We start from the raw sequence: 23066 nt of genomic DNA on the forward strand, positions 1-23066 counted from the left end.
TATGTTATCGACCGCGTTTGGGGGATCGGGCCCCTTTAGAAGGAAGCCGATCCGGTCCTGAGGGAACGGACCTTGGCGAAGCCAAAAGAAGAATATAAGCCGCAATACAACCTGAAGCCTGAAATGAAGAAGGTCCGCCAAGTTGAAGGAAAATCCGCCAAGGAGTTTTTATTGAGCAATTCAGCTGAAAAGGACGCTAATAGCGATCATTCAATCTACTAGCGTAACATATGTTTCAAATAAAGCCATATTTATACAATGTTTCGGTCTGACAGCCCTTTGAATTTCCCGCCCCGCTTCCCTGCCCATCTGATCGCGGATAGGCTGAGAGGTTGAACGAGGCGGGCTTTCGTTTCCCGCCTTGCCCTGCTGGCCCAATGGGGAGCCGTTTTTTGTCCCCCCTCGGGCCAATCAGAGAGGAGGAGGCGGGAGCTATAGAAACAATGAGGTGACCGGACAGGAAACATCGGATTAATTCTGGCCCAGCCGATTTCTAAAGGAATTAATGGCACCCATCAAGGGTGTCCGGGGTCCTGTCACGTTCACAGATTTTAGATATGCCTTGGGGTGTCAGACGGGAAGTGGTGATGGGTGGTGATGAGCCGTCATTGACGGCCCCACAGGGTGCCTTCCTGCGGCGTCCTGGCCTGGGATATGATAATGTTTGCCTTGGGGGCGAGTCACCTTTAGGAATTTGGTGGCTCGCCCTATATTGTCCATGCGATCGGAATGAGATTGGATTAAACTGTGGCAGATTATCCTTTTGTTTTTGGGAAGGGAGGTCTGGGTCATAGGGCTAGAGTTCAGGTTGGGGTCATAATATTTCCCATTTGATTTCATGATCTGACAATTATATGGGATAAAATGAAAATTAAAATAAAGTTGGAACATAAACCCTGCTGGGAAGAATACATATTTTCCGGGGATCCCAAAGAGTATAAATACATATAGGCAGATAGATAGATTTCAAGGAAATAAAGGAGAATCCATAAAGGTGGGTGACATTGCATAAAGGGGAATCATGAATGATATAAGCAATAGAAAACATTTGATAAGGACGAAGTTCACAACATCTGGGGAACCCGATATGGAAATTCATACAACAGTGAGTCATGAGAGTGTCCAAGTACATAGAATATGGAAATTCACAAATACATGAGGAAAAAGAGTTCATAAGGAATTCATAGAGATGGCATGGGAAGGGGCACATGTGGGTTGCAGTCTTTGGAAGTATAAGATTTCATAAGTCCAGGGGTAGGTCTGGGGAAGAGTGTTCTTCTCCTTCATAAAATCATGAAAAGTATGAATGAAACATGGAGGGCACCCGTCCGGGCATCCCCTGGCAGCTGTAGAGGGCGAGGGTCCTTGGAGAACTATGTCTCCCCAGCGAGAGAGCGATCCCCCCCATCCCCAATTCACAGAAAGGGGCTAGGTATCTCTTAAACCCTTTTCCGCGGGGAGAGGAAAATCCGGGATAAGGCAGCATTTTAGCTTGGAAGGAGCCGTCGGTCCCGTTTGACAGTCAGCTGTTGAGGTGTCGAAAACTGGACCGATTCCGGTTCTGCTGGTTGTCTTCGAGTCAGGAGCCTTAGAAAGGGTTAGGACTAAAAGAGGAGCGTTCTAGGGGTAATTTTGATAGAGATATGAGCCAATTTATATCGACCGCCATGTTAATCTATGGCAGAGAAACCTCAACCGGAGTTAAAGGGACGAGAGAGAGAGAGAGAGAGAGAGAGAGATTTCATGCGAAGGAAGGAGTCAGGGAAAGATACAAAATAACCAGATAGAGAGTGTTACTGTTAAAATAAATGTTACTTTTATTGGGGGGATTTGTTACATAGTTCAGGGAAGAGGAAAATGAAGAAAAAAAGGTCTTTTAATAATAGTCTGTTGCGGTCCCGCTCCGTTCCTTTGGTGGGTGACCGGCGGAACTCTCCGCTGCGTTTTCAATTCAATTTGAAAGTCGGGGTGACGGTCATCAACGTCAGGGGAAACCTTTACCCTTTACTAGATGCACCCAGAGAGAAAGGGGGAGAGGCAGGGCACACTGTGGAATGACTGTGGTTTTGAACTGCCAGTCTCCATGCTGTGGAATCCTAGGAGTTGTGGTTTGGGAGTGCACTAGTTTTGCAGAGAAGGTGAAAGGTGTCATAGAACTACAACTCCCTAGTTCTATGATGCCTTTCACCTTCTCTGCCAAACCACAATGCCTAGGATTCCATATTATGGAGACATGGCAGTTAAAGTGACATCTAACCCAGGCATGGGCAAACTTTGGCCTTCCAGGTGTTTTGGACTTCAACTCCCACAAATTAAGTCCAGTTATGGAATTAAGTCCAAAACACCTGGAGGGCTGAAGTTTGCCCATGCCTGTTCTAGTGTATATGAGTACTATAACTTATCTCTTATCAAGAAAGAAAATGCCCTGCTTTGGGCGTTGATCAAGAAAGAAAGGTAGAGTACAAATATAATAATAATAATAATAATAATAATAATAACAACAACAACAACAACAACAACAACAACATGGCAGTGTAGACTCGTATAATCCAGTTCAAAGTAGATAATGTGGATTATCTGCTTTGATAATCTGGATTATTTGGCAGTGTGGAAGGGACCACAATGAGCCTTCATAATTCGGTTCCAGGATCTCCATGGATATGAAAATCCATGGATGTTCCAAACCCACTATATACCATGGCATATAACATTAAGTCCCTTATATAAAATGGCAAAATTAAGGTCTGTTTTTTTTTGGAATATTTTTGTAATTTTTCAAGCCCATGCTTGGTCTAACCACATTAATTCTACAGTGCATTTACACCCAATGCTATGAGAAAATGGGAGCTGTAGTTTGGTTGGGCACTAGCTATATTTAGGCAAAGAAGGCTACAGGCCTTGTAAATTGAGCCAGGGAGTGTTGAACTGCATTCATTCCACAATGTATTTAAAAGCAATGCTGTGGGATCCTGGAAGGTGTTGTTCAAAGGCATGGGAAAACTTCGGCCCTCCAGGTGTTTTGGACTGCAACTCCCACAAATCCTAACAGGCTGTTAGGATTGTGGGAGTTGCAGTCCAAAACACCTGGAGGGCTGAAGTTTTCCCATGCCTTTGAACAAAGCCTTGAGCTTGTCCTGCCAAAGAACACTCAGTCTCAGGCTTCCATGGCGTGGAGCTTCCATCCACTGCATGACTATCAGCCTCCTCCCACCAGACTCAAGTCAAGGAAGGGCTTCATGAGAACCGCCACTCCTCTTGATGTTCCTCCAGCAACAGCAAGGGTGTCCCTCTGGGCAGCTAAACCAGGCAATTCTAACTGGATGGCCCCCCAAGAGGGTCTTCCTCCAGGGGCAAACCAAGAATGGGCAACTTGGACGTCCCTAAACAGACTCAGAAGTGGAGTGGGCAGATTAAAAGACAACTTGGCAAGGTGGCACTACCTGGAGGAATCCTCCACCTTGTGTGACTGGAGCAGAACAAACAACTCCGCATATGTATGCTTGCCCACAATGTCCTGCCTGATGTACGGAGGAGGAGTTGTTTAAGCTACGGACAATGCGGTTGCTGTTGCCAGTTTTTGGTCTAAAACTATTTAGTTGCTTGTGATTTGCTTTTTTTAAATCATTTTTAAAAATGTATTTATTATGCAATGCTTTTGACACGAAATAAATAAGGTGTGGAGCTATGGCAGTCCCAACAGCACCCATTCTATCTCTAGTGGAGGAGCGGGCGAGGGGGTGTCTTGGCTAGTGGAATTACCCAGGCGTGGTGGTAGGAAGGGACCAAGGTGGGAGAGGAGGGCTCCCAAGCCGGGTGGGGGGTGTCCCCTTTAAGAGTCCGGGGTGGGAGGGGGGCTCCGTCCTCCCTCCGCGTCACCTGACTCCGAAGACAGCCGCGGACCTGCGAGAGGAGGCTCGGGGCTGCGGACGGAGGCGCCAGGAGAAGAGCTCGCGTGGAGAGAGAGAGAGAGAGAGAGAGGTGTGTGGACTGTGTGTGTGCGTGCGCATGCCGCCGCTCTTTGCTCGCCCCGGGGATTACTGACCAAGCCGGGGGGGGGGGATTACTGGGCTGGAAATAGCGCCTTGAGCGCATCCTTTGGGCAGGCACCCACCTGAAGGGGAGCCTTGCCTTTCCCCACAGGGAGGGAGGGAGGGAGGAAAGGAGAGGCGAGGAAGAGGAGCAGGAGGAAGGGCAGTGCCTTGCTCCCTCCCCCCGCCCCCCATCCTCCCTTTGGGCGCCTTGGCTGGGCTTCGGGGAGCGCTCGGCCTCGGCAAGGAGGAGGGAGGGCTGAGCGATGGTGAAGGAGTAACCCGGCGCAGCCGCCTCGGGGATCCTCTCCTCGCCACTGCGTTGCATTGCGCTTCCAGGAGGAGGAGGAGGAGGAGGAGGAGGAAGGAGACAGGCTTGGAGAAGGTAGGGAGGGCCACATTGGCCGCCGGAGAAGGAGCGAGAAGGCAGGCGCGCAGAGGGCAGAGCTGGATGGCGATGGCGCAATGCTCGGATCATCCTAATCTCCCGTTCTGTGGAGAGGAGGGAAAAGCCGCAGCGGAGGCGCCGTCCATTGCGTTCCCTCCGGAAGGCCCTGCTGCCTGGGGAAGCCTAGCCGGGGGAAGAGAGCCCCCTCCCCACCCACGCCTCCCCAGACAAGGGAGATCGGCGGAGGAGCGAGGTGTTGGTTTGCAGGCAGCGCCATCATCATAACTCACCCAGGGATGCTTTTTTACATTATTTCCAAGGCAGTGGGAGGAAAAGGAAATCTCCAGCCTCAGAGGAATTGAGCCTGTTTATGAGAAGGTTTTCTCTTCATCTCCCATCTCAAAAAAAATAATAATTGCAAAATATCTTAGTTTGCCCCAAGCATCTTTTCTTGGGCCCCTTCCAGACCGCCCTATATCCCAGGATATCAAAGCAGAAAATCCCACAATATCTTCTGTGAACTGGAGTATATGGCAGTGTGGACTCAGATAACCCAGTTCAAGCCAGATATTGTGAGATTTTCTGCCTTGATATTCTGGGATATAGGGCTATGTGGAAAGGCCCCCAGGCAGCTGAATGAAATCCCGTATTATCTGCTTTGAACTGGAATATATGGCAGTATGCACTCAGATAACTCAGTTCAAAGCAGATATTGTGCTATTTTCTGGCTTGATATTCTGGGTTATATGGCTGTGCGGAAGGGCCCTTGGTTGCAATGCCAGTACTTACACAACAGAGGAGGAGGAGGAGGAGGGGAGGAAAGGAGGGAACTTGGAAGCAGCAGGCAGCTTGGAGGGTTCAATCAAAAGAGGATGCTTTCTGTCCTGATTTGGTGATGGTTTTCCAAACCCTTGCTTTTGTTTTCCCCCTCTTTCTTGCAGAAGTGGTAGCAGCCCAAGAATTAGTCCAAGATGTCGGGTCAGACTCTGACAGATCGCATCGCAGCTGCTCAGTACAGCGTTACGGGATCGGCGGTGGCCAGGGCCGTCTGCAAAGCCACCACTCATGAGGTGATGGGGCCCAAGAAGAAACACCTGGACTGTAAGCATCTCTTTCTTATATAAGCAGTTTTGTTTGCGTGGAGCTGAAAGCCATGCCACTTCCTGCTCTTGAGAGCTTCGGTCTCCTGGGTAAATTATTCCTGCCCTCATAAGGATTGTGGGAGAAAACAAACTTTGCAATGTATATTATGGAGGGTATATTACTGCAGGAGCAGTATTAGATTAGAGAAATGGGCCAAAACTAACAAAATGAAGTTCAATAGGGACAAATGCAAGAAACTCCACCCAGGTAAAAAAATGAAATGCAAAGATACAGAATGGGGGATGCCTGGCTCGACAGCAGTATTTGTGAAAAAGATCTTGGAGTCCTCGTGGACAACAAGTTAAACATGAGCCTACAATGTGATGTGGCTAAAAAGCCAATGGGATTTTGGCCTGCATCAATAGGAGTCTAATGTCTAGATCCGAGGAAGTCATGCTACCCCTCTATTTTGCCTTGGTCAGACCACACCTGGAATACTGTGTCCAATTCTGAGGACCACAGTTGAAGGGAGATGTTGACAAGCTGGAATGTGTCCAGAGGAGGGCGACTAAAATGATCAAGGGTCTGGAGAACAAGCCCTATGAGGAGTGGCTGAAAGAGCTGGGCATGTTTAGCATGAGAAGAGAAGACTGAGAGGAGACATGATGAGGGCATGTATAAATATGTGAGGAGAAGTCATAGGGAGGGGGGAGCAAACTTGTTTTCTGCTGCCCTGCAGACTAGGAAGCGGAACAGTGGCTTCAAACTACAGGAAAGGAGATTCCACCTGAACATTAGGAAAACCTTCCTCATTGTGAGAGCTGTTCAGCAGTGGAACTCTCTGCCTGGGACTGTGGTGGAGGCTCCTTTGGAGGCTTTTAAACAGGCTGGATGGCCATCTGTCGGGGGTGCTTTGAATGAGATTTTCCTGTTTCTTGGCAGGGGGTTGGACTGGATGGCCCACAGGGTCTCTTCCAACTCTATGATTCTATAATTCTATGACTTTCAGATGTTATAACTATAGGTGGAATGAGTTGGAGAGATGTGCAAGGAAGCTTGAAAAATCATGCTTAAATCTATTTTCTGTTCATTCTTTGGACAGTGAATTGGGGCCATGCCTGGTAATTGCCATGACTGTTTCTATATGTATATGGCAATTGATGTGTTGGCTCAGCCATTATAGCATGCTGATATTTTTGGTCACTATAACCTATTTAGCATGAATTAGCATCTTTCAGAACGTGGAATAGAGGAAGGCAGATGTATGATTCATCATACTATTCCTCAGTAACATGACATATCCAAATTTAAATAAATGTCATTCATTATGAAATGTTCATTCTTTTTCATTTTTGCTGTTCTAGTATTTGCATTATATTGTGGAATCATTCTTAATTTTTGGAAGTTACGGTTTCTTGTTTATTCTGAGATGTACACAGTAGCAGTCAAGTTTGGGGACTATAGATGGGCAGGCCAATTATGTTTGTGGTCTTTTGCTAGCATAATATTGTCATATTGTGTATCTCTATCAGCCAAGTAGAATGCTGAACAATAGAAATTGCTATCGCTCACTGAGAATGCACAGCCACTGTGTACAGAGAGTGCATGGCTCAGACTATAGTCATGGCAATGATACCATAATGGCATGACAAAACCCTGCTGTCATCTCTTTCTACACATAAGTGTATTCCCAGGATGAACTCATAGCATTATCCCAATCTTTCTTTTATGGTCCCTGATTAGAAGAACAGCAAGTCATAGATCAGTGGTTCTCAACCTGTGGGTCCCCAGATGTTTTGGCCTTCAACTCCCAGAAATCCTGACATCTGGTAAACAGGTTGGGATTTTTAGGCATTGTAGGCCAAAACACCTGGGGACCCACAGGCTGAGAATCATTGTCATAGATTATGTAAATAGGAGTGGGGAGAGGAAAGAAGTAGTACTGACTTTATGACATTGGGGCAATATGAATGTAAGAGGAGCTATCCAAGGTGCTGAACCTATTTTAACGTCTGTTGTGCATCTTGGACAGGACCTTCAAAATCCAGATTAAAACTCAGAGTGGCCCTACTGCCATGGAAACTATCAGCTACCACTAGGAGGGGTGCCATTCTAGAAAATGGCAATTCTCACTATAACATTCATAGACTACAGATTCTTTAGATGAGGCATGTGCTGTAAATTCCAGCAGGGCAATTGCCATTGGATGTTGAGATTACATGGCAAAGTATTATCTCTGGTAGTGGGCATCTTTGATGGAAAGCAGAAGTCTGCTCCAAGTTTCTGGTTGTGAGCTTATTTATATGTGGTTCTTTGACAGTAGGGCCCAGTTCCATGCCATGCTTCCTGATACATAATCTGTTTTCATTTGCTGTGGTCTATATGTCCCTAGGGAGTTTGAATTCTGTTCTCTGGTCTGGCTGGGAGAAAGAGAGATGAGATTTTTGTCAATCATTTTAAGGAGTTACCTGTCTGGACTCCAATGACATGTTCCTGGCATGAAGTTATGAAATCATAGATAAGACCAACTCCAAGCAAAGATAGAGTAAGCAAAGACAGCATCCAGATCAAACCTGTACCTTCCTCATGGGCCTTGGATTCATCATGCTCTGACAATATCTGACTGAATTGCGCTGGTGTAGCATTGGCTGATGCAGCTGATCTTGCTATTGATCCCCTCCTGCTTAATAGATATAAATTGAGAATACTATAGCACTACTGTGGCATTCAGCTCGGTTTCAGGTAGTTATTTTGAAATATTCACTCTGAATTGAAAGAAGAACTACCCAGCTTAATAATTACCTTGACATTGTTCAAAGCTTCCAATATTAGACTTGGAAAGAAGTGAGATGGGAGAAGCTGTCAGGACCCAGGCTACAGAGCACCAATAACCATGCGCAGAGGCCAGATTCTATCTAATATCTTTATTAAAGGAATATATAAAGTCAATAAAAACAAATGAAGAATAAAGTTCAGAAGTAGACCTTTCAGGAAAGGTCAATTATAGTCCAGGAAATCAATGTCCAATATGAGATATTAGAGTCCAAAGTTATAATCCAATAACCGAAACACACACTTGCCGAGCAAGTGTGGGGAAAAGACAGGGTCCTTTAGTCCAATAGAGCTTGACAACAAGGCTGGAAATCAAACTAGATTCTTGGCAAACAAGACTTGATACGTGGCAACAAGAAGCAAGAAGCAAGAACGAGGTCCGAGGCGAGGTCCGGGGAACAAGGCAGGCTTGGAACTAGAACAAGGTCCGTGGCAAGGTCCTGGAAACAAGGAACTGGAGTAACGTAGTCCACACACTATCTCACTCCTGAAGCTGACGAATTGACTCCGCAAGGATCTCCTTGCGGGTAAACACCTATATAGGATCTTGTTTTCCCGCCAAGGAACACTTTCCCTGGGGAACAAGAAGTGAAACCCATACTGTGTCCAGATGCATGACTCCTTAAGATTTCCCAAGGGAAACAGGCTTAATCAGCTAATTGTCTGGCAGCGATTCTGGCGCTTCGGCGATTCGCCTCCCTAGCGCCTCTATCTCGATTATAATTATCCTTACGAGAGAATGGGGGAGAATTCTGCCCAAGGCTTGTTTGGCTGGCTTCTGGAGGGCAAACATCCTGCAGGTGCAAGGGCTCCAATTCTGGCTGAAACGGTGGGAAAACAAAGTTTTCCTCTTCGTCTGCCACAATAGTACTGGGAACGGGACTACATGGCCCATGAGACATCACAGAAGCTGTTAATGTGTCTTTTCTGCATCTACAGACCTGTTCAGAGACAGATGAAATATCGAGGCTGTAAGCTAATAACCTTAATGTCAATAATTGAGACTGTCAACCTTATCTCTTTCAATATATTCCTTGCTGATGTCTGATCACTATGATACATCTCACAGTATTTTTTCCATAGTGAGAAACCAAATGATAAGATCAGCTTATCACATTTTAAATAGCTCTTGTCTTTCAGTGTTGTGACATTTCTAACATATAAAAGTTGTCCCTTATTAATATTTTTTCATAGGAAGCTTGTCAACACATTATAGTGGTAATAAACTATGTACAATCCATATGTTATAACTTCCAAATTTTTTTATATATGATCACTCAGGCCTTAAATATTGTTTACTGGACATAAATCCTAGTGACTTTAGTGAAAATTTTGGATAACCATTCCTTAGTAATACAGGTAATGATAATATAGATGTCTTCCTGGGAATTACTGTATTTACCCGAGTCTAATGCACCTTCAAATCGTACCTTAGGGACCGTCTCTCCTTCTCCCATCATCGGAGGTCACAACGACCATCCCAACGAGACTTACTTTATGTTCCTGGTCTTAGAGAAGTGCACTTGGAAAGGATCAGGCACAGAGCTTTTTCTATTTCTGCCCCTGCCTTATGGAATACCTTGCCGCCCTATATGAGAGCCATGCGTGAGTTAGGGCCTTTTACCCTCACACTCAAGACTTGGCTCTTTACTAGAGCTTTTAATCTATGTTAATTTTATTAATATTTTTATGTATGTATTTTTTATCCTTTACAATTTTATCCTGTAAATCGCCTAGAGCATTGTGGATGGAGGGCGATTAATAAGTTATTAAATGATGATGATGATGATGATGATGATGATGATGATGATGAATGTGCAACTCAATTTTCAGAACCCTGAAACCAAAAAAGTACTTGCTGCCAAATGTAATGCACAGTGGCAAAAAGTGCATTCATTATAATTTGTCCAAAAAGGTACACATTACAGTTGCTGCCTGCTTAGAATTCCTTCATTATAAACAATTATTTTAGAACACCAAATCTTCCAGTGATGTTAAAGAAAACCTTGGGGTGCATCTGTGCTGTAGAATGAGTCCACTCTAATTTCCTTGGTTCAATGCTATAGAATCCTGGGTACTGTAGTTTTACAAGACTTTGAGCCTTCTTTACCAAAGAATGCTGGTGCCTCACCAAACTACAAATCCCAGGATTGCATAGCATTGAGCCCTGGCCATTTACTTAAAGATGATGTCCCTCAAAGAGGAGCTCCAGGTGCAGCTCCTGAAGCAACTTCCCCATTTGCTTTGGCACAGAACTAAGATTACTGCATGAGGCAAATCTAATACTCACTCCAATTTTGGCAAAGTCATTCTGCCAAAAAAGGCCAGCATTAGATTTGAACAAATGTGGTACTTCTTTAATAGAAAATTTGGTACCAGAAATGAAAACATGTGGGAAGGTTCTTAGACCACAAAAATAAGAGCAGCCTAAAATATTTTAGTAGACTTTTTATTCAGAACTAACAAAGAGCACATGGCATAGGAAACAGTCATGTCAATAAGCCCGAAACATTTTGAACCTTCTAGTGATCACCTGAAAGCTTCTTCCAAAGAGCATCCAAGGATGGTCTCTACTTTTCTTATGAGTCCCTTCTTACAGATTTCTGCTTTTCTAACATACAAAAGTGGAGTTGGCTGGCTGGTAGAGACAGGCTAGTTAGCCTTCCCTTTTCTTCTTTGCCCTGATTTTCACACATGCTCAGCAAGGAATTCTGCAGGCTGCTGTTGTAAACTGGACACACAACTGCTGGGTAGAACCCCATCCTTTCCCAGCTAAAACTTTATTCATTATTTACTGAAGAAATGCAAATGCAACCTGGTGCCAAAAGCTTGTGTTTCTCCAGATCTCCTTCACCTTCTTTCTTGTGCTAATAATTGTTTCCCAGGAATAATAAAAGGGTGGGGTAGTTTCAGGGAAAAGAAATACAGTAGTGCAGTAAAGAATAGGGCAAGACTGGAAGGTTGGATGGTTGCTATACATTTAAAGCAGTGTGACTGTAGCAGACACCTCTCAGTGCACTGAATACTTTGTGGGAGGACAAAATCCCACCCCAGGAAAAAGGCAAGCCACATATGTAAGGAGAGGTGGGATTAGATTGCCTGGAGCATGTGCAAGACATAGGACTTAGTTTAAAAGGGGGGGGGGGGTGGTAGGATAATCTACTGTCTTCATTTTCACTGGAGGTTGAATACACATTAGGAGGATTTCTTCTCCCCATATCTGAATCCTAAAAGAATATAGACTTAGAGCAACAGTCTTCAAAGATGCTAACACTTCAAATTTTCTGCTTCTGACTATATTAATAATTCCTGTTTTACCATGACATATGGATATGAAACTTCTCAAGATGTTTGCTATATCTTGAAAATAGATTTATGCCATTGGAGGATACACTCTGTCTTTTCACATATTTCTGATGGATGTGATGTTCCAGACAATACTGAAGCAGTAAAGAGACATTTTAAAAATGTTTGTAGTGGTACAAAAAAAACAGAGCTCTGTCTCTTTAAAAAACACAAGTGCATTCTTTATATTTTGCAGCACTGCAGCTCTTCTATATGTCCCAGTTTATATGCTTATAATCCATTTGATGGAGCATGTTTTTCATAAAATAATACTAAAGTGTAAATTGTCTTAATATAACTACATGAAAAGTGCATCTTCTCCATAATAAAATGGCTGCACATGTGATAGAAGGTGCACTACTGAGACTTAATATAGGAATTCTCCAGAGATCCTATTTTTCTTCTGTAGAGGGAAGATGTGAGAACAAAATACATAGATTACTGAAGCTTACGTTTATCAATGGCTGTTTTGAAATCTTGGAATAGAAAATTATGTTGCCTATGAAGAGCCAAAGTACAATGTTTGGCTTTGGAATAGAATGGAGAGCCATAATGTGTGCCCTACTTGAATTTTGATAAGATGCACACGTAGAATAATTGCTTGGTTGTTTTCATTTTTTTAAAAAACGGTTATAATTTAGGAGTGGTGACTTTGTTGTCACTGGATTTATGAATGGCAGTGGTAGAATCAATAATAGTTTATTTTAATTACACTGAAATCAGGTTGCCTAGTAGTATATTTGGCTAAGTCATACTTTTTATATTTTATTTATAGTGTTTAGACCCTGCTCTTCAGCTTCAAAAGCTCTCAGAGGAGTTTACAAATAGTTAATTTGACAATCCCAGGCCCTCAGGCTCAGAATCTGAATAAGACATGACACACAAAAGAAAAAAGAGAATGATAGTAGAGAACAGGATTAAGTCCTGCAAATACTGCCTTTTCTCCTTGGTGTCTGAGACCAGGGCAGCGGCAGTTGGGATAGAGGGAGGGCATTTTATCTATTTCTAGGCCTAGGCAAGATGGAGTTGTGCCTGACTCTTCTTCTCTTCCTCTGAGACCAGGGCAGGGGCAGTTGAGATAGAGGGAGGAAGAACTTCAATCTGCTTTTGGGCTTGGGCAGAATGGAGCTGTGCATGCTTCTTCTTCTCTCCTTCGAAGGCCAGGGCAGTGGCAGTTGGGATAGAGCAGTGGTTCTTAACCTGTGGGCCCCCAGGTGTTTTGGACTACGACTCCCAGAAATCCCAGCCAGTTTACCAGCTGTTAGGATTTCTGGGAGTTGAAGGCCAAAACTTCTGGGGACCCCAGGTTGAGAACCACTGGCATAGAGGAAGAGACATTCATCCACTTCTAGGCCTCAGCATGATGAAACATTGCCCTTTCTGGAATAAGGAAAGAAGGCAAGCTATTTTGGTTTTGTTTAAGTTGTGGTATAGTTCTTGCTGAAAGAAAGCACAATATACTTCATATTACCATAACTTCTATCATAATTCAGCATTGCATGGGATTTCGGAAAATAAGGCGCTGAATCAACACCCCACTCAAATATTCAGTGAGCACAATAGGTGCAAGACAAGCAAGAAAATGTGCATGTAGTGACATGTTTCTGAATTGAAGATGGGACTCTGAAGTCAAGGCAGATCCCAAAATTAATAGCACCAATTGATATTGCTGAGAGCAGGAGCAGAAGAAACATTCAGAGAGCCAAGTAATGGGCAGAACTTACAAAGGGGGGAAGAAAGAGTGATGGGGAGAAGGTAATCTCATCCCGCCACCCCTGATGCTTAGATAGGATGGGAGGCGGAAACGTGGAGGTAGGAGAAGGAAGTTTCCAATACTACTTTAATAATAATAAAACTGTATTTGTATATGCCATCCTCTCTCCCAAGCGGGACTCAGAGCACCAGATGCCTTAAGGGAAGCAATGGGTCATCAGGGGATTTTACTGATGGTAATGAATAAAGCATGCCGTTGTCACTTCAGTACATCCTTATGCTGTGTAATTGAATATCACTGATTGGTTTAAAGGTAAAGAAAAAAAACACTCCATCAAGAATGTGTCATCAAGAATTTAAACATCACATATGTTAGTTAAATAGTACCAGACTTAGTGGACTATGCTTTGACAATGGCGTTAGAGGGGGATGAATCACACCCGGTGTGCCGTCCGCCGGACAATAAAAAAACTATAAAACTGAAACGTGCTGTCCTTTATCCGGGCGAACTGCAAATCCCTATAAGCTGTCCTATAGATATTGAACGACTGAGTCTGGATAACTTCAAAAAAGGATGTTTATTCATACAAGGTTGTAAACCTGGCACAGATCTTAAAGTTGCAGAAAATGAAACAAATTTCTATAGGTTTTAGGTACAGAATTATCCCTGGTTCCAGAAAGCAAAGGTGATTATAAAACCACTATACCCTAATCACGCTGCCTATATTAGAAGGAGAAACTCTTTCCTTCCCTATCTTTACAGCAAAGATTAGTTCTAGAAGCGACAGAATAACCCTGCTCCTCTAACTAGATTTCCTATTCCAGATCAATATAATTCAATACTTATCTAATTTGGATAGGCTTAGATTGGCCTGGTTTTGAGGATGATTTGTCCCAGTTAGCCTTGCACAGCTCCAGCACGTTGGAAGACTATAGCCAGAATGAAGCTCCAAAATGGAGACTAGACCCTGGTAAAAAGGGCGGTCCTAAGATGTTGCATTCTTTGACCAATCACTGCAAAGAAAACTGCAGCCAGCTCTTGCAGATTCCAAGCCACTTTTCCTAGGCTTTTGCAGCCAGAGGCTCAAACAAAATGTAAAGGAGGGAAAACAAACAAACGACCAATAGGTAAGGCAAACCATCGTCCTGGGGGACGGAACACTCCCCGCTAAATTCCCAGGATGTGGGAATTTACCAATCAAAAACATACAAACACCTTTGTATACACAACAATACAAACACTAGAACTTTAAACATCTCCAATAAGCAACACGAGGTCACTAATTGGTCTGTCCAAAATGGACACTTTGCTTCTGTTGCAAGTCTTTAATTGAACTTTCCTGACCTTACCGTCCGGGCAAGGAAAGGTCTTTAATACAATGCCCATGGGCCATGCATGGCGGGGCAAGTCTTTGTCCTTTAACAACACAACGTTGTTAACCTCAATGTTGTCCTGTGGGCTTTGCCAGATTCTTCTAGCTTGAAGCTGGCTTAAGTACTCAGCTTTCCACCTTTTCCAAAAGTGGTTGGCCAAGGACTGCACCTGTTTCCACAGGGCACGGTGAGTTCCGTCCGGAACTGGCAACATGATGTCCTTCCATCCTGGCACCTTTTGTGTCAAAATAAGTGCAGGAGTCAGTGGTTGTAAGTTCTCAGGGTCACTGGTAAGGGGAACCAGCGGCCGGTTGTTGATAATTGCGGTAACTTCCGCCATAAGTGTCACCAAAACATCATGCGTCAATGACCTATGACTCAAAAGCATGGCATTAAGGATTTTGCGACTAATACCAATCATCCTCTCCCAAACACCACCCATGTGGGAGGCGTGAGGAACATTGAAAGTCCACATAATTTGTTCAGTATTCGTAAAGTTCTGAACCTTTGGGTCTCTCCCAAACCTAGACACACAATTGAGTTCTTTGGTCGCACCTACAAAATTGGTGCCACAGTCCGACCGAATTGACTTAATTGGCCCTCTGAGGGCTATGAACCTTTTTAATGCGTTTAAAAATGATGAAGTGTCCATCCCTTCTATGACTTCTATATGGACAGCTCGTATTACTAAACAAGTAAACAAAACTGCCCACCTCTTGTTATTTACAACACCACCCCTGGTTTTCCTAGTGACAACCTCCCAAGGACCAAACACATCGATTCCCACATGGGAAAAGGGTGGGTCTGTCAAAGTCCTATCCTGAGGTAGTTCTGCCATCAACTGACTTTGACAGTTTCGCCTAAGGCGCCTGCATTTAACACATTTGAAAATACAACTGTTGACCAACCTTTTGGCATTAACTACCCACAGACCTTCATTTCTAAGGGCTGCCTCAGTTAGAGTTCTACCCTGATGATGGATCCTTTCATGGTGATGCCGAACGAGCAGCAATGCAGTGTGACTATTAGGGGGTATGATGATGGGGTTTTTTATGCACGCCTTGAGTTTAGCTTTGGCTAACCTTCCTCCAACTCTCAAAATACCCTCCTTGTCTAGAAATGGGTTTAACTCATTTAGAAGACTTTGATTAGGGATGTTGAGCCCTTGCTCTAGCCTAGCTATTTCCTGCTTGAAAGCAGATCTCTGTACTGACTTGAATATGACGCTCTTAGCCTTTATCATATCCTGGACCTGTAAAGGCTCACTATCTTTGCAAGCTAAACGATGTATAAGCCTAGCAACTGCTCTAAGAAGACTGTGCCACTCCGAAAAACATTCAAAACGGTGTGGTTCCAGGCAAGATCTTTGGCCCATCTTGATTTCTGTGGTCATCTTGCAAACTTTCACCTCTGCACTTCGTGAGACTTGAGCATTCATAATGTCCGAAAACCTTTGTTCATCTTTCGAGAGCGCTATGGCTTCGTCTCTCTCAGAGACTTTGAAGGTGGAGGAATACTCTGGAGTTATTCCTTGGCAGTAGACTGAGATGTGACTTAGGCAACTGCGCACAAGTGTAGGACGTCCACCTTTAAGCACCTGTGCTTGATTGGAGTCCAACGACGATGGTGGGTGCATCTTGTTTATGCACACTGGGCCTATGACTGTCCAGCCTAATGGCAATTGTTGTGCGATAGGTGCACCTGGAGGTCCTTTAACTTGGTCGTTCACACAGAACAAGCTCGGGCAGTCCGAGCCAAGCAAAAGGGCAATGTCCACATCTGGCTGAAAGGCTGGTATGGCATTCTTTAACCGTCGCAAATGTGGATGAGCCTCCACAACTTCTCTAGTTACAATTTGTTTTTTGTTCCGAGGGATGGAGGAACACTCAATCAGGTCTGGCAACTTGAACTGTCTCTTCTGGTCGCAAGAGGAGACAACAAAGCCAGATGCTATGCGACCCTGCAACTTCTTTTTTCCTGCACATGTAGTCATGGTGTAATTGACCATCTTGGTTTTAAGGTCAAACATGCGGAAGAACTCTGGAGTAGCTAGGGAGGCATCGCTCTGTGAATCTAGGGCCACATAGAGTCTCTTTTTAAGCCAAGGGCTCTTGGCTGGATATACATCCGCTAGGCAGATAGGATGACAAACCCTGTACTGGTGCGAATCAGAACACAGCTCAGTGCAGGCGACTGCTGAAACTTCCACCTGCATCTGCGGTGCAGCCGGCTTGTTGGTATCTTCGCTTGCTGTCCTTTCCTTTGGTGAAATGTCCCCTTTGGTGTGGGAGACACCATTGGAGTTGTGCATTGCGGTGCAATGCTTGACGCTGTTGCATTTCTCGCACTTGACGTTTTCTTTGCAGTTGGATGCAAAGTGCGGAGTTGCTCCACAGCATCTAAAGCAGATTCCCTGCTTTTGAACTAGCTGTTGCCTTTCTTTGTATGTCTTCCTACTAAACTCCCTGCAGTTGGCCAAGCTGTGAGGCTTTTGGTGAATAGGGCAAAGCAACTCTTTTACCTCTGACCTGGGTTCGTCAGTCTTGTGTTGAGTTTCGACTGCCTTTACGCTGACAGGTCTATTGGCCTCTCTAGGTGGTTTCTTGTCCACTTCAGGCGCCTTCCCTGTATGGATCCCTTGATATAAGGTGGGCAGGCCCGTCTGTGGATCATTCCTTTCCCTGGCCGCTCTGGTGATGAACTGGACCAGATGGGAAAACGGTGGGTACGCCTGAGAATGGGCCTCCTTGTAGTTAAAAACCTGTTTCCCCCAGTCTTCCTGCAGGGCAAAGGGAAGTTTGTCCAGAATCTGCCGCTGGGACAGATGCTGATCGAGGCACTGCAGTCCAGGCAACTCTGGATTCTCCTTGGCCGACTCTAACTCTGCAAGAAGATCACTGAGGTCCCACAAGAGCTTGCAGTCCTTGAGCTTTAAGGTTGGGAACCTTTGCAGCTTGTCCATTAGAGATGCTTCAATCTCCGTGCTAGCTCCATACCGCTGGTCTAATCTGTCCCAGGCCTTTTCCAAGGCTTTGTTGGGATCAGCTACGTGGGCTGAATATATTCTCTTAACTTGAGAAGATGATGCTGGACCCAACCAGGCGCCTAGCAGGGTCAGCTCTTCTTCAGGCAACAACTTTAAGTCTCTAATTGCCCTCTTGAAGGTAACCTTCCAGAGAAGGAACTCTTCAGGCTTGTCTGAAAACTTTTCAACTCCCTTGTCTTTGAGGTCTCTTTTGGGACTTCTAAGGATCGAGACGAGTTGGGATTCTGGCGTCGACGGTGTCTTATGTGGCGTTGGCTGCTGCAGGGAGAAATCCCGTGCTCCTGGTGTCGACCTTTGACCCTTTGGAGGGAAGGCATCGTCTGTAGACGGACAGATGGTTCCTTTTGGACTTGCTTGTAGGGCCTAATTGGTGATAGGCTTTGATGGTTTGGCTGACTGCTCGGGAATCTTAGTAGGAGGCACAGGCAAACTGAGCAAAGAGGAGCTCCCCGCTATGACGCTTTGAACTTCCGGCAGCCCGAAGGCAACTTTAGGGCCCTGTTCTGACCGAACGAAGAAGTCTTCATGTTCCTCGTCAGAAAGCTGGCTGTTTAAGCTATTAAGATGCACAAGCACCTTGGAAGAAGGGTCCTGCTTCGGCAACTGACTTACATTTTCTTCTGTGAGCTGCCCACTTAGGACCTTGGCCAAAGTCTCAGCCTTTACCTTTTTGGCAGTAGCATCCATCCTTATTCTAAGCATTTCTATTTCACATTGCCTTTGGGCCTGTTCTATTTGGAGTCGCTGTTCCTCCTCTTTAAGGTGGAAAGTGTGGTCAGCTGCTTTTGCATCAGCTTCCGCCTCCGCAACCTTGCTCTGTAGCTCCAGACGTGCAGCCTCCTTAATGTGCAAGGCAGCTAGGGAAGAGATGGCACTCCCAGCAGCAGAAGACTTGCTAGAGTGGCTGTGTTTAGACGATGCACACTCCCTTAGCTTAGATACCTGGCTAGAGCGGTTGGACTTAAGACTAAGTGCCACAGCAGGTGATTTTAAAAGATTGGTCTCATGGCTGCATAAGGAAGACTGATTTCCTTTTGGCTCAGACCTTAGATTAACAGATGGAGAACTAAATTCCAAGGCATCTAGAATTGCCCTCACCTTATTTTCTTTCTCATTAGTGTCAGCTAAGACACTCACTATTTCTAACTCTGAATCCTTGGCGTTAATGCGCTCGAGGACCTGGACTATCTTAGACACCAAACCCCTCCAAATACCGAAGGTCTCTTCAAGGTCTGTCTGTAATATGGACGGCACCCTTGTAATACCCAAGCTCTCAATTCTGTCCATTAATGTTACAATTCGCTCCCATGCCGAACCTAACCTCACATGGAGGAGCTCCTTTTCATCTATTAGATGGGCTAGCATCTTGGCTGAAGGGTGCTTTATCCTTTGGGGACTTTCATTCCTACTTTCAGCCTCAGAAGGAGGTATACCATCTGCATCATCTTGAAATTGCATAGACATTATGTATTCTTAATAGCAAGTAAATTTACAACAAAGGCAAATGCAATATACCTGCAAGTAAATTTACAATAAAAGCAAATTCAATATATAATACAATTCACAGCACTTAACCATAGCAATATATATCACTAAGTAACTATACTTTACAAAGATTGTGACCTTTGGCGCCAAACTTTGGTAGGCAAGCTGCAAAATGCCAACTGACAGCAACTTGCCACTTGATACCTCCCTTGCCCGAGTGACGTAAACTGCCAAAATGGCGACTTCGCCAAATTTTCAAGCACCTTGTGCTCCGCGGCTCGAGGCCTGCCGCCGAAGGAGCACCGAGGCTGGCTTTGGAAAGGAGGAGAGAAGAGACGCCTCCTCCCCGCTGTGAAGGGAGGTCACCACCGCAGGTCAATGAGGCAGGTCACCACCGCAGGACGATGAGGCAGGTCACCACCGCAGGACGATGAGGCAGGTCACCACCGCAGGACGATGAGGCAGGTCACCACCGCCAGGCGATGAGGCAGGTCACCACCGCAGGACGATGAGGCAGGTCACCACCGCAGGACGATGAGGCAGGTCGAAGCCGGCCGAGTGCTCCGGCCGAACTCGCAGCAGCGTTGCCAGGCCTGTCCAGGTTCTAGCCTGGTTCTGGTGGGCTTCACGCCTCAGAGCCAGCCAAAGAACTGTCGCTGGTGCTCCGCGGCTCGAGGTCTACCGCCGAGGGAGCCCTGGACGTTGCTGGGAACTGCACAGCCTGTGCAAACCCAGAAAGCCACTGGGCCACGTGCGCACACGCGAGCCAAATAGCAAGGAAATAGAGCCCCACTATTTGACTCCTTCAGGTCTGAGAGCGGGCTCCACTGCCTCAGACGCTGGTAGAGTCTTTAGGTATGCAGACTGAGCTCAGGCGGAAAAGCCGCGGCCTAAACTAAACTTCCTAAACTATAAAAAACTATAAGCCGTGCAAGCTAGCTCAAGCGGAAAAACCGCTGATCTACCTCAAAACTCCTCAAAACTGTGCCGTCCGCCGGACAATAAAAAACTATAAAACTGAAACGTGCTGTCCTTTATCCGGGCGAACTGCAAATCCCTATAAGCTGTCCTATAGATATTGAACGACTGAGTCTGGATAACTTCAAAAAAGGATGTTTATTCATACAAGGTTGTAAACCTGGCACAGATCTTAAAGTTGCAGAAAATGAAACAAATTTCCATAGGTTTTAGTTGCAGAATTATCCCTGGTTCCAGAAGGCAAAGGTGATTATAAAACCACTATACCCTAATCACGCTGCCTATATTAGAAGGAGAAACTCTTTCCTTCCCTATCTTTACAGCAAAGATTAGTTCTAGAAGCGACAGAATAACCCTGCTCCTCTAACTAGATTTCCTATTCCAGATCAATATAATTCAATACTTATCTAATTTGGATAGGCTTAGATTGGCCTGGTTTTGAGGATGATTTGTCCCAGTTAGCCTTGCACAGCTCCAGCACGTTGGAAGACTATAGCCAGAATGAAGCTCCAAAATGGAGACTAGACCCTGGTAAAAAGGGCGGTCCTAAGATGTTGCATTCTTTGACCAATCACTGCAAAGAAAACTGCAGCCAGCTCTTGCAGATTCCAAGCCACTTTTCCTAGGCTTTTGCAGCCAGAGGCTCAAACAAAATGTAAAGGAGGGAAAACAAACAAACGACCAATAGGTAAGGCAAACCATCGTCCTGGGGGACGGAACACCCGGTGACATTAAAACAGCCATGTATTAAAATTGTGAGCAGTGTTTAAGCAGAAAATAGCTGGTTTTAAAAATAAATGCATCCTATAGAGTCTCCTTTTCTGGAGGTTTTCAAGCAGAAGCTGGATGGCAATCTGTTGGGGGTGCTTTGAGTGTGTGTTCTTCCATGGCAGAATGGGGTTGGACTGGATGGCCCTTGTGGTCTCTTCTAACTCTGTGATTCTATGACATTTTACAAATCTGAATTTTACAACATTATCTACATTGCCAGTATTAACTGAAGTTGCAATATATTGATAAATAAGTGGAGCTCTCTAATTTTAAAAATCTCAGGATTTTAGTGGTGAAAGATTTAGTAGGCTTAGTTTGTCATTGAGAGTGTCTGAGCTCAGCCTCTGTTAGAGTAGAGAACAACCAAGAAATAGCCCAAGGCAGTCTGTGATACAGTGATGGTGTGTTATAAAGAGAGAGGATAACCTGATCCAGCAGCTGTTATGAGAATTATAAACAAGAGGTAATGTGTATCTTTGCCTCTTTCTCTGATAGGAGTGAATGGTTAATACTTATCAGTATAGATAGAACACTTCACTTTGATACTGATGCAACAGTGACAAAACCCCAGACATTGCACAGTCAGGTCTGTATCATGTCTGTAATTCTAAGATTCTGTAGATCTGGTCCTGACTTGACCCAAACAGAAAGGAAGGGTTAGTTATTCTGCCTCAGGCTCAGAGGCAAGGCAAGAGCCGCAGTGTCCGGCAGGTATCGGCAATCCAGAAAATGAAGAGTCTTAAGGCAAAGTTAAGGTCAGTTAGGATGAGGCAGTCCCAGAGTAGCCATAGTCAAATAATAATTGAATGGAGCCATTTACAAATACAGATATTCAAAAGCAGGCATGATAATGGGAGCAAGGTATCAGCTGGTATCTTGAGGTCAGGAGCACAGGAAGTCACTTGGGAAATAAGAGCTGGGTTGCACAAGGCTAAGAACCTGTATTATTCTAGCAGCTAACGGACCTTAACTGGAAGCTCAGGTCAAGATCCTATGGATAGTGTAGCAGTTTGTTATGCTGCTGAATTGACTTTCTTCATGCTCATACAGCTGGTAGCAGGAGGAGAGGACTGTTGTCCCTGTTCTGCCTCTTTCCCAAATGTCTGGTGCAGGGTAGTTGTGGTGTGTGGGTGGGTGTTTAATCAGTGAAGCCAAGGAGCTGTGGGAGGTCTGCCTTGGGCAATCACCTATGTCAAAATACAGGTGGCATGGAGGCAAGTAGTCTTTTTCTGCTGCCACCTTTTTCTCTTTTCCTTTTCATTGCTTCTTTTTGTCTTTCTGCCATCTACATTGTTGGTGGGAGAGAACAAATTTAGACAGTGGGAAGTGGGGAGACAGAAGGATTCTTTCCCTCCCAGTTTTTTTTTAACCTACTGAGATTTCAATTTAGACCTGACTGTAATTTATTAGCCACCAACTAAGAAGCTTTTGAAAAGATTGGTCCCCTGTATCCATGGATTCTGCAGCCACAGGTTCAACCATCATGGCTTCAAAATACTCAAAAGAATTCCAAAAAGCCAACCTTGATTTAGTCATTTTATATAAGGGCCAGTAGTTCTCAACCTGTGGGTCCCCAGATGTTTTGGCTTTCAACTCCCAGAAATCCTATCAGCTGGTAAACTGGCTGGGATTTCTGGGAGTTGTAGGCCAAAACACCTGGGGACCCACAGGTTGAGAACCACAGCACTAGGCCATTGTATAGAATGGGACTTGAGTAACCATAGATTTTGATATTCATGGGGGTGCTGGATCCAAACCCCTAGGAATACCAATGGCTCATCCTTTTGTCAAGGAACTCGGTTCTTTTGGATTTTGAAGTGTATGCTCCATTGATGTGTAGATGCCTCACCTTTTGATGTTGGTGTTAGGAGGTTGTTTGACCTTTCCTGTGGACATGTCAGGCTAGGCAGCTGCTGCAGGTGAGCTGAGGACGCTGTCTGTTGATGAATAGATCTGCACATAAATCAGGTGTAACCTCTTTAGAGATTCCAAGGGTATCTGGGGTAACACTAAAGCCAGGACC

The 23066-nt window shown here is 44.9% G+C and overlaps 1 protein-coding gene across 1 annotated transcript in view; it reads left to right on the forward strand.

Moving 5' to 3' along the window:
- Window positions 1–3821: 3821 nt before the first annotated feature.
- snap91 (synaptosome associated protein 91) overlaps window positions 3822–23066 on the forward strand; it is a 107350-nt gene continuing 88105 nt past the window's right edge. Inside the window, exons 1-2 of the mRNA XM_062957040.1 lie at window positions 3822–3978; window positions 5358–5517. Of these exons, the coding sequence (XP_062813110.1) occupies window positions 5388–5517 (130 nt within the window). The 5' untranslated portion in view covers window positions 3822–3978; window positions 5358–5387. The remainder of the gene's footprint in view (window positions 3979–5357; window positions 5518–23066) is intronic.

Source organism: Anolis carolinensis, chromosome 1, assembly GCF_035594765.1.
Source record: "Anolis carolinensis isolate JA03-04 chromosome 1, rAnoCar3.1.pri, whole genome shotgun sequence".
NCBI classification, from domain to species: domain Eukaryota; kingdom Metazoa; phylum Chordata; class Lepidosauria; order Squamata; family Dactyloidae; genus Anolis; species Anolis carolinensis.